General features: G+C 43.2%; 1 protein-coding gene across 3 annotated transcripts in view; it reads right to left on the bottom strand.

Moving 5' to 3' along the window:
• LOC122540053 (transmembrane protein 14C-like) overlaps window positions 1–11841 on the bottom strand; it is a 40542-nt gene that overhangs the window by 8651 nt on the left and 20050 nt on the right. For all 3 annotated transcript variants that reach the window (XM_043675390.1, XM_043675388.1, XM_043675389.1), the window contains exon 2: window positions 5135–5222. In XM_043675390.1, coding sequence (XP_043531325.1) covers window positions 5135–5222 — 88 coding nt within the window. The remainder of the gene's footprint in view (window positions 1–5134; window positions 5223–11841) is intronic.

Here is an 11841-nt window from a genome sequence, read left to right as displayed (position 1 = left end):
AGGTCAGGTGAATTGGCCATGCTAAATTGCCCGTAGTGTTAGGTAAGGGGTAAATGTAGGGGTATGGGTGGGTTGCGCTTCGGCAGGTCAGTGTGGACTTGTTGGGCCAAAGGGCCTGTTTCCACACTGTAATGTAATCTAATCATATACATGGACTTTAATAAGGCATTTGATAAGGTTCCCCATTGTAGACTAATGGAGAAAGTGAAGTCACATGGTGTGCAGTGTGTTCTAGCTAGGTAGATAAAGAACTGGTTGAGCAACAGGAGACAGAGTAGTAGTTGATGGGAGGTTCTTGAAACGGAGAAAGATGACCAGTAGTGTTCCACAGGGGTCAGTATTGGGGCCACTGTGGTTTGTAATATACATAAATGATCTAGAAGAGGGTACTGTTGGTATGATCAGCAAGTTTGCAGATGTCACAAAGATTGATGGAGTGGCGAAAAGATAAGGGACTGTCAGAGAATACAGGAGGATATAGATAGACTGGAGAGTTGGGCAGAAAAGTGGCAGATGGCTTTCAATCCAGACAAATGTGTGGTGATGCATTTAGGCAAGTCTAATTCTGGAGGGAGAGAATTATACAATGAACGGAAGAGCCTTGGGAAAAGCTGATGGGCAGAGAGATCTGGGAGTGCATGTCCATTGTACCCTGAAGGTTGTTGCACACGTGGATAGTGTGGTCAATAAGGGATATAGTATGCTTGCCTTCATTGAGTATAAGAGCTGGCAAGTCATGTTAAAATTGTACACGACATTGGTTCGGTCGCATTGAGAATACTGTGTACAGTTCTGGGTGCCATATTACCAAAAGGGTGTGGACGCTTTGGAGAGGGTGCAGAGAAGGTTTATGAGGATGTTGCCTGGTATGGAAGGTGCTAGCTATGAAGAGAGGTTCAGTAGGTTAGGTTTATTTTCACTAGAAAAAAGGAGATTGAGGGGGGACCTGATTGAGGTTAACAAAATCATGAAGGGTATAGACAGAGTGGATACAGACAAGCTTTTTCCCAGGGTGAACGATTCAATAAACGAGAGGTCATGCTTTCAAGGTGAGAGGTGGAAAGTTTAAGGGGGATACACGTGGCAAGTACTTCACACACTTGGTGGGCGTTTGGAACGCATTGCCAACAGAAGTGGTAGAGGCAGGTACGGTAGATTCATTTAAGATGCATCTGGACAGATGCATGAGTAGGTGGGGAGCAGACGGATACAAATGCTTAGCAATTGACCAACGGGTTTAGACAGTACATTTGGATCGGCTCAGGCTTGGAGGGCCGAAGGGCCTGTTCCTGGGCTGTAAATTTTCTTTGTTCTTTGTACCTAACAAACAATATATTTGCCTTAGAGGTTCACTAAGCTGATATTGTGGATGACTCAACTCTCCTATGAGAAGAGATAGTTTCACCTTGGCCTGTGTTCATTAGAGTTCAGAAGGATGAGAGGGGATCTGATTGAAATGTACAAACTTCTGACATGATTTGGTAGAGCAGATGCACGAAGGAGGTGTTCTATAGCTGAGGATTTCTGAAATAGGAGTCACAGTCTCATGCTATGGGATACGCCATTTAGGACTGACATGAGAAATTACTGAACTTTCTATCATACAAAGCTGAGGAGGCCAAGGCACAGAATGCATTCAAGCAAGAGTTAGAGGGAGATGGGGAGAAAGCAGCAAAGTTATTGAGGATCAACCATGATCAAATGAATGGTGGAGCAGGTGTGAAGCACTGAATGGCCTACTCCTGCTCCTAATTTTTGTTAACTCCTGCAGAGATGTTGTGGACCAGAGATGACTAACGTCCAACAATCATCTTCCAATATGCCAGGCAAGACTTCAACCAACAGAGATTTCCCTCGGATAACCACTGACTCTAGTTTTGCTTGGGCTTCTTGATGCTACACTCAGATGTGGTTTTGGTGAGACCACAGCTTTTCACTACAATAGTGACCTAGGTGGCTCAGTGGTTAGCACTGCTGCCTCACAGTAGATTAGATTAGATTACTTACAGTGTGGAAACAGGCCCTTCGGCCCAACAAGTCCACACCGACCCGCTGAAGCACAATCCACACACGGGGAGAATGTGCAAACTCCACACAGTCAGTCGCCTGAGTTGGGAATTGAACCCGGGTCTCTGGCGCTGTGAGGCAGCAGTGCTAACCACTGTGCCACCGTGCCGCCCTAGTCCCAGGTTCAATTCCAGCCTGCGTCTGCGTGGGTTTTCTCCAGGTGCTCCAGTTTCCTCCCACAATCTAAAGATGTGCGGGTCAGGTGAATTGGCCATGCTAAATTGCCCATAGAGTTAGGTGCATTAGTCAGAGGGAAATGGGTCTGGGTGGGTTACTCTTTGGAGGGTCGATATGGACTGGTTAGGCCAAAGGACCTGTTTCCACACTGTTGGGAATCCAATCATAAAGGAACTGAGGGCATTCTGGCTAAGTTTACAGATGATACAAAGCTAGATAGAGCTGCAGCTAGTATTGAGGCGGTGGGGAGGCTGCAGAAGGATTTGGACAAGTTAGGAGAATGGGCTAAGAAGTGGAAGATGAAATAGAACGTGGGAAAGTATAAGGTCATGCATGTTAATAGGAAAAATAGAGGCAAGGCCTATTTTCTAAACGGGGAGAAAATTCAGAAGTTTGAATTGTAAAAAGACTTGGGAGTTCTAGTCCAGGATTCTCTCAATGTAAACTTGCAGGTTGAGACAGTAGTTAGGAATACAAATGCAATGTTGGCATTTATTTTGAGAGATGTACTTCTGAGGCTCTATATAAAGCTCTGATCAGATCACATTTAGTGTATTTTGTGCAGTTTTGGGCTCCATCCTTTTCAGAAAGAACGTATTGGCTCTGGAACTTTCATTCCCAGGAATGAAAAGCTCAATTTACAAGGCATGTTTCAGGACTCTGGGTCTATACTCAATGGAATTTAGAAGGATGAGGGGGCATCTAATTGAAAGTTACAGAATATTAAACGGCTTGGACAGAGTGGATGTTGGGAACATGCTTCCATTGGTAGGAGAGACTAGGGCCTAAGGACATTGCCTTAGAGTAAAGGGAAGGCCTTTTAGAAAAAAAAGGAGAAACTTCTTCAGGCAGAGAGTAGTGAATCTATGGAATTCACTGCCAGAGGAGGCTGTGGAGGCCAGGTCATTGAGTATATTTAAGACTGAGACTGTGAAGGGGATCGAGGGTTATGGAGAGAGGGTTGAGAAACATATCAGCCATAATTGAACAGTGGAGCAGACTCAATGGCTTAATTTCTGCCCCTACATCTTTTGGACACAGTTACTTTCACGCATTTCTGGAGTTCAGTTCTTTTGCCTAAGCATAACCAAGGCTGTATTTGAGGTTAGGAACAAATTGGTGCTGGCAGAACACAAACCGAGTGCTACTGAGCAGGTTACCTCTAAGAAAGTGCCAGAATGTTATTAAGGCCTTCATAGCACTAGTGCCTGCAGCCACCTCCTGATATCACATGGAGTGCATAGCATTGGTTGGTACCGATTATGCTGGGGACATCTCCAGCGGAAGCGGAGATGGATCATCTATTCAATGTGTCTGGCTGAAAATTGTTACAAATGTTCCTTATCTTTTGCTCTGCCATGCTGCTTTCTTCTATTATAGAAGATAGGGATATTTGTGGATCCGAGTCAATATTAGTGTGGTGCTGGAAAAGCACAGGTCAGGCAGCATCCGAGGACAGGAAAATCGAGGTTTCGGGCAAAGGCCTTCATCAGGATCATGAAGGATTTGCGGATCCTTCTCCTCCAGTGAGTTATCTGGTTACCACCTACTATTCATGGCTGGATATCGCAGGACTGCAGAACTCAAATCCAATTCACTGGTTGTGAAATCACTTGAGCCTATTATTTACTGCTTATGTCTTTGGCACACAATTCACCCTGTTTTGTAGCATCAGATTGACACCTCATTTTTTGATATGCCTGGTGCTGCTCTTAGCATGGCCTCTTGCACTCTTTAATCGAACAAGGGTTGATTGCTTCACCTGATGGTAATAACACAGTTGGCAGCTATGCCAGGCCAAAGGCTAAAGACTAAAGATTGTGTTCCAGCCCAATTCTGCTGCTGATGGCACACAGCATTTCTTGGATGCCCAGTCTGAACTCCATTTAACACAATGATAGTGTCACACAACATAATGGAGTGTATCCATTATGCAAAGACTGTACTTAGGGCAGCACAATAGCTCGTGTTTAGCACTACTACCTCATACCACCAAGGACTCTGATTCGATTCCACCCTCAGGTGACGGTCTCTGTGGAGTTTGCATATTCTTCCTGTGTATGTGTGGGTTTCTTCCGGGTGCTTCAGTTTCCTCCCACAGTCCAAAGGTGAGTAGGTTAAGTGGATTACCTATGCCAAATTGCCCATAACGTTCAGGGATGTGCAGTTTAAATGGATTAGCCATGGGAAGTCGGTGGGATCCTCTTTGAGGGTCGGTGTGAACATGATGGGCTAAATACTCTGCTTCCACACTGTAGGGATTCTATGACTCTATGATTCATCGCCACAAGAACAGCAGTGGTCATTTTCATCAGATAGATGCAGCTACGGCAGGCAGATTAGTGATTATGAGGGTAGGTTTTTTTTCCCCTCTTGTTGGTTCCTTCACCACCTTGCCACAGACATCATGCGCAAAAGATACGATGAGCATACGCAGAGAAAAGGTGCAACATTCAAATGAGGTATAGCAGGGGTAAGTGAGTATGCAAGACGCCTAGAGGAAATTAGCCCAGGTGGGAGGAGGGAGATGAGAAAAGGAAGGCAGGATGATATAGATGGTCTGCACTTATGCACATTTGCAGTTCCAGATCAGCGTGCATGCGCAGATGCCCACATTTGCCCATGTCAGCAAAAACTTGCCATTTTTAACACGAGTACAATCAAGTTGTGGAATATGTAACAAGGGAAGCCAATAAGAGTTTTACCATAAGACAATAGATCAGTTTCTTGAAATGAAAGTGATTCACATTTATGGTGAGAAGTCATTGCAGTTCATTGATCTAAAAGGGGCAGGATTTTGGAATTTTGTTTTAATCAAATATATTTTGGCTCTACTTAATATTCAGCAATATAATTTTTTGTTAGGTGACAAGATGGTCTATATCATTACCTTGCTCCAGCGACTAACCCTGCCGGCATGAATTTTCCTGAATTGTAGAATCTCATTCCCATTATTCCAGTCAGTGCTCCTGAAGCAACTTTAAAGTACAAAGAGACAAACATTACTCAGCAGAAAGTTTAACATCAGTATAGTTAAGATTTTAGAAGCAATGATCTGAGGGGGAAAAACATAAATCTACAGGTGCTTGGAAAGATTTTAATTAAGAACAACAACACAGATTTGTAAAATGCACATTATGGTTCATTAATTGAATTGAATTACCAAAAAAAAATTTTTGCGGAAATAAATAAAATGTCATGACCTCAACAAATAATGGAGCAGGTTTGAGGGCCAAATGGCCTATTCTTGCTCATAATTCTTATGTGACATTCTAACACTGGTGCGGATAATCAGGGATTGTATTGCATTGCAGCTACTAGCCTGAATTCAGTGACTGCAACCTGTTCACATTGTCTGACAGAAACCTCCACTTTTGCCCAGAAGCAAGGTCTCGTGGGTTTAGTTAAATGCTTTCATTGCCGATGTATTATTCACAGATTAGATTACTTAGTGTGGAAACAAGCCCTTCGGCCCAACAAGTCCACACCGACCCGCCGAAGCGTAACCCACCCAGACCCCTTCACCTAACACTACGGGCAATTTAGCATGGCCAATTCACCTAACCTGCACATTTTTGGATTGTGGGAAGAAACCGGAGCACCCGGAGGAAACCCACGCAGACACGGGGAGAATGTGCAAACTCCACGCAAAGTGTCACCTGAGGCGGGAAATGTTGCATGCACTCTCTCACTTTTGAGCTAAGTTGTATTGAATCAAGTCTGAACAGTGAGTCAGAAGGTTTTTGAGCTCATATTCCAGCATACCTTTCGAATAATAAGATCCATTATTTCATCCAGTTTGATCATTCTACGTATGTGTGGTTTTCCTCCCAGTGTTCTGGTTTCTTCCCACAGACCAAAATGTGCAGGTTAAGTGGATTAGCCATACTAAAATTGCCCATAGTGTCCAGAGATGTGCAGACTAGATGAATTATCCAAGGGAAATGCAGAGTTACAGAAATAGGGTGGGGGGCTGTGGGAGTCTGGGTGAGATGCTCCTCAGAGATTTAGTGTGGCCTGCTTCCACAGTGTGGGGATTCTATGATTCTAAGAAAGAAGCCTAATGTACAGAAAACAATAGGTGTTTTCATTATGGATTTTAAGATAACATTTTACAAAGTATTATATGAAATGCTGGTTAACAATGGGGGCTCATGAAACAGGAGAGTCAGTGCCAGTTCTGAAGAAGTCACTGGACCTGAAATGTTAACTCTGCTTTTTTTTACAAGATGCTGCAACATCTGCTTAGTTTTATCCAGCAATTTCTGTTTGTGTGGCTGATTTCCAATATAGGAACCTTGGATGACGAGAGCGGTGGAGCTTCTCATCAAAAGGAAAAAGGTAGCTTACATAAGGTGGAGGAAGCTAGGGGCAAGTTCAGCTCTAGAGGATTACAGGCAGGCGAGGAAGGAGCTCAAAAATGGTCTGAGGAGAGCCAGGAGGGGGCACGAGAAAGGCTTGGCAGAACGGATTAGGGAGAACACAAAGGCATTTTACACTAATGTGAGGAATAAGAGAATGGTCAAAGAAAGAGTAGGCCCGATCAGGGATAGCATAGGGAATGTGTGTGGAGTCTGAGGAGGTAGGGGAAGCCCTAAATGAGTTTTTTGCTTCTGTCTTTATGAAAGAAATGAACTTTGTAGTGAATGAAACCTTTGAAGAGCAGGTGTGCATGCTGGAATTGATAAAGATAGAGGAAGCTGATGTGCTGAAACTTTTGTCAAACATTAAGATTGACAAGTCGCCAGGCTCAGACCAGATTTGTCACCGGCTGCTTTGGGAAACGAGAAATGCAATTGCTTCGCCACTTGCGAAGATCTTTGCATCCTCGCTCTCCACTGGAGTCGTACCTGAGGACTGGAGAGAGGCAAATGTAATTCCACTCTTCAAGAAAGGAAATAGGGAAATCTCCGACAATTACAGACCAGTAAGTCTCACGTCTGTCGTCCGCAAGGTGTTAGAAAGGATTCTGAGGGATAGGATTTATGACCATCTGGAAGAGCATGGCTTGATTAAATGCAGTCAACATGGTTTTGAGGGGGGGGCGGGGGGGAAGGTCATGCCTCACAAACCTTATCGAGTTCTTTGAGGATGTGACTAGAAAAGTTGATGAGGGTCGAGCTGTGGATGTGGTGTATATGGACTTCAGCAAGGCATTTGATAAGGTTCCCCATGGTAGGCTCATTCAGAAGGTCAGGAGGAATGGGATACAGGGAAATTTAGCTGTTTGGATACAGAATTGGCTCACCAACAGAAGACAGTGAGTGGTAGTAGAAGGAAAATATTCTGTCTGGAAGTCTGTGGTGAGCGGTGTTCCACAGGGCTCTGTCCTTGGGCCTCTATTGTTTGTAATTTTTATGAATGACTTGAATGAGGGGATTGAAGGATGGGTCAACAAGTCTGCAGACGACACAAAGGTTGGAGATGTCGTTGACAGTATAGAGGGCTGTTGTAGGCGGCAGCGGGACATTGACAGGATACAGAGATGGGCTGAGAGGTGGCAGATGGAGTTCAACCTGGATAAATGCGAGGTGATGCATTTTGGAAGGTCAAATTTGAAAGCTGAGTACAGGATTAACGAAAGGATTCTTGGCAGTGTGGAGGAACAGAGGGATCTTGGTGTGCAGGTACATAGATCCTTTAAAATGGCCACCCAATGGACAGGGTTGTTAAGAAAGCATATGGTGTTCTGGCTTTCATTAACAGGGGGATAGAGTTTAAGAGTCATGAGATCTTGTTGCAGCTCTATAAAACTTTGGTTAGACCACACTTGGAATACTGCGTCCGGTTCTGGTCGCCCTATTATAGGATAGATGTGGATGCGTTGGAGAGGGTTCAGAGGAGGTTTACCAGGATGCTGCCTGGACTGGAGGGCTTATCTTATGAAGAGAGGTTGACTGAGCTTGGACTTTTTTCATTGGAGAAAAGGAGGAGGAGAGGGGACCTAATTGAGGTATACAAGATAATGAGAGGCATAGATAGAGTCGATAGCCAGAGACTATTTCCCAGGGCAGAAATAACTAACACGAGGGGTCATAGTTTTTAAGCTGGTTGGAGGAAAGTATAGTGGGGATGTCAGAGGCAGGTTCTTTACAGAGTTGAGAGAGCATGGAATGTGTTGCCAGCAGCAGTTGTGGAAGAAAGGTCATTGGGGACATTTAAGAGACTATTGGACATGCAGATGGTCACAGAAATTTAAGGGTGCATGAGGATCAGTGGTCGGCACAACATCATGGGCTGAAGGGCCTGTTCTGTGCTGTACTGTTCTATGTTCTATCCACAATTCTTTATTTTTCGTTCAATGCTGGGATAATAAATATAGAAGTCTTAAAACCAAAAAACCGTGAGTCATGGTAAACTGTTGTTTTTCAGTCTTACAGATGGTGAACAATAGTGTTCCCCAGAAATTAGTGCTATTCTGATATATGTGCATAGTTATAACAATTGTAGTACAGATGGTTACATTTTTAAAATTTTTCCAATGACACCATGATGTGGAAGAGCTGGTGTTAGATTGGGGTGGACAAAGTTAAAAATCACAACACCAGGTTATAGTCCAACAGGTTTATTTGGAAGCACTAACTTTCAGAGCACTGCTCCTTCATCAGATTGTTGTGGAGCATAAGATCATAAGACACAGAATTTATAACAAAAAATTACAGTGTCATGCATACATCTTTTGCTATAAGTTCTGTGTCTTATGCTGCACAACCACCTGAAGGAGGAGCAGTGCTCCGAAAGCTAGTACTTCCAAATACAAGAGGAACTTCAATTATCCGAATGACAAGAGCAGGGACAATTTTGTTCAGATAATCGAATGTCAAGTAACAGTTTAGCCAAGCCATTGCAACCTTGCTCGGATAATCGAATGCCAGATAATGGAGGTGCCTCTCTAAACCTGTTGGACTATAACCTGTTGCGATTTTAAACTTTGTCCAATGATAACAGACAGGGAGGTGTATACAAATCTTAATTGTTCAGTTCTAAAGATTATGCAGGAATAAGCAACACTCTTTGAAGGTGGTAAAGTATATTGAGAGTGGTGAAAAAAACGTAAGTAGATATTTTGCAAACAAAAAGCAAGAAAGTCCTGCTTAACTTTTATAAAGCTGTGGTTAAGCCACAACTAGAGTGCTATATCCAATTCTGATTGTGCAGAACTCTGCACTTGAGCCTTTTTAATTATTCGGTTGATTTTTAAATAATTATTTTGTGGGACATATACTTCATTGGTTAATGCCCAATCTTAACCTGCCTTCAAGAATTTTGTGATGAACTGTCTTCCTTAATACTGCACTGTAAGTTGCATTGGTAGAACGACAGTAATGCCAACAAAGGTATTCCAGGGTTTTAATCCAGTGAGAATGAAGGAGCAGTGATATATTTCCAAATTAGGATCTTTTGCGGCCTGGAGGGGAGTCTGCAGGTGCTATTCTGTTTGCATGCATCTATTGGCCTTGTCATTCTAGGCAGCTTAGCTGGCAGGTTTGGAAGCTATTGTTGAAGGAGCCTTGGTGAGTTGCTGCAATGTTGACCAGTGCGGCAGACCCTACCTCTGAACCAGAAGGCCTGGGGGTTCAAGTCTAACCTGCCTCAGCCGTGAACAGATTGATTAAAAATGTCTATAAAGTTACAGCTCCAGTACTGATACTGTGGGATTTAAAAACAGTAAACTTGGCAAAGTGAAAATTTCCATATTCTGCAATGTTCAATTTTTAAAATTTCTTAAATTTTTGAAAATTCTTAACTATGAAGCTTATATCTATTTTGTCATTAATTTCTATGAATCTTAAGCTGCTGCAATTAACCTGATTGAAGATCTAACCACCAATGAGAAAACAGAACTAAGAACAGGCTTTCCCAAATTCCAGGTCTGCCAAATTAAAACCAAGTCAAACAGTAAGACCCTATGAATGTAGATTATACATGCTTGGTTTGCACCATTATTTCATGTGTCATTGATACACATCTCATTGCATAAACAACCCTAATTTGGAAGTTTATCACTGTTCCTTCACTGTCACTGGATCAAAACCAGGGAACTCCTTTCCTGACATCACTGTTGTTGTACCAATGCAATTTGCAGCGTTAGTGTGGAACACTCCAGCAGTTGGACCATACCATATCACCGCCCCCTTGCAAAAGGTGTGTGCAGTGGAACACTAACCAAAGTCCATCAGGCAGTGTTTAGCACATCACATCCTTGATGTCCTGTGGTTAAAGGACAGGTTTGATTCTGTTGGATTCTTCAGACTGTCAGAAGAAGGAGGCATGAATGCCTTGTCACTAGATCTTTCTAACAAGCACGGAGGCATAGTTTCAGTCATCATCATCATAGAGATCTACAGCACAGAGAAGGGCCCATTGACCCATCACATCTATGCCAGTCAAAAATAACTATCTAACTATTCTAATCTTCCAATACTTGGTCCATAGCCTTGCATCACAATTACATATGTAAATAATTCTGTATGTTCCGAGTGTTTCTGCCACCATCACACTTACAGGCAGTGATTTCCAAGTTCACACCACCCCCTGGATGAAGAAGATTTTTCTCACATCTCTGAACCTTCTGCCCCTTACTCAATCAGGTTTCAGAAGTGTCACTGGACTCAAAACTTTAACTTTGCTTTCTCTTCACAGACCTGCTGAGTTTCCTCAGCAATTTCTTTTGTTGTTTCGGATTTCCAGCACCAACAGTTTTTTTATTATTTTTGAGAAAGGTTTCTTCCTGTCTACACTGGCTATCCCCCTCAATTTTATTCATCTGAATCATGTACCCTCTCAATCTCTTCTAAGGAAAACAACCCCAGTCTGTACAATCTCTCTTCATAGCAAACTCTCCAGCCCAGGCAATATCCCGATAAAACTCCTCTGCACCCTCTCCAGTGCTATCACATCCCTCCTTATAATGCAGATTTCAGAACTGCACACAATACTTTAGCTGTGGCCTAACTAGCATTTTATACATTTCCAGCAGTACCACCCTGCTCTTAAACTCTACTCCTTAGCTAGGAGAGTCAAGGTAGCTTTAACCACTTTAACCTCCTGTCCTCATAGCTTACGGGACTGGTATACAATCCCTCTGATCCTCAGAGCTTCTCAGTGTTCTACTATTCATAATGCATTCCCTTCACAGTTACATCAACTCAGTCAGATGCTTTTTGGTCTACCCAAAACCTGTTGGTCGTCCTCTGTTGAGTGTAAGACCATAAAGACGATAAGACATTGGAGTGGAAGTAAGGCCATTCGGCCCATCGAGTCCACTCCGCCATTTAATCATGGCTGATAGGCATTTCAACTCCACTTACCCGCATTCTCCCCATAGCCCTTAATTCCTTGTGACATCAAGAATTTATCAATCTCTGCCTTGAAGACATTTAGCGTCCCGGCCTCCACTGCACTCTGCAGCAATGAATTCCACAGGCCCACCACTCTCTGGCTGAAGAAATGTCTCCGCATTTCTGTTCTGAATTTACCCCCTCTAATTCTAAGGCTGTGTCCACAGGTCCTAGTCTCCTCGCCTAATGGAAACAATTTCCTAGTGTCCACCCTTTCCAAGCCATGTATTATCTTGTAAGATTCTATTAGATCTCC

This window comes from Chiloscyllium plagiosum, chromosome 33, assembly GCF_004010195.1.
Source record: "Chiloscyllium plagiosum isolate BGI_BamShark_2017 chromosome 33, ASM401019v2, whole genome shotgun sequence".
NCBI lineage: Eukaryota > Metazoa > Chordata > Chondrichthyes > Orectolobiformes > Hemiscylliidae > Chiloscyllium > Chiloscyllium plagiosum.
The sequence above is the reverse complement of the archived record's forward strand: the minus strand, read 5'-3'. Positions and strand labels throughout refer to the sequence as shown.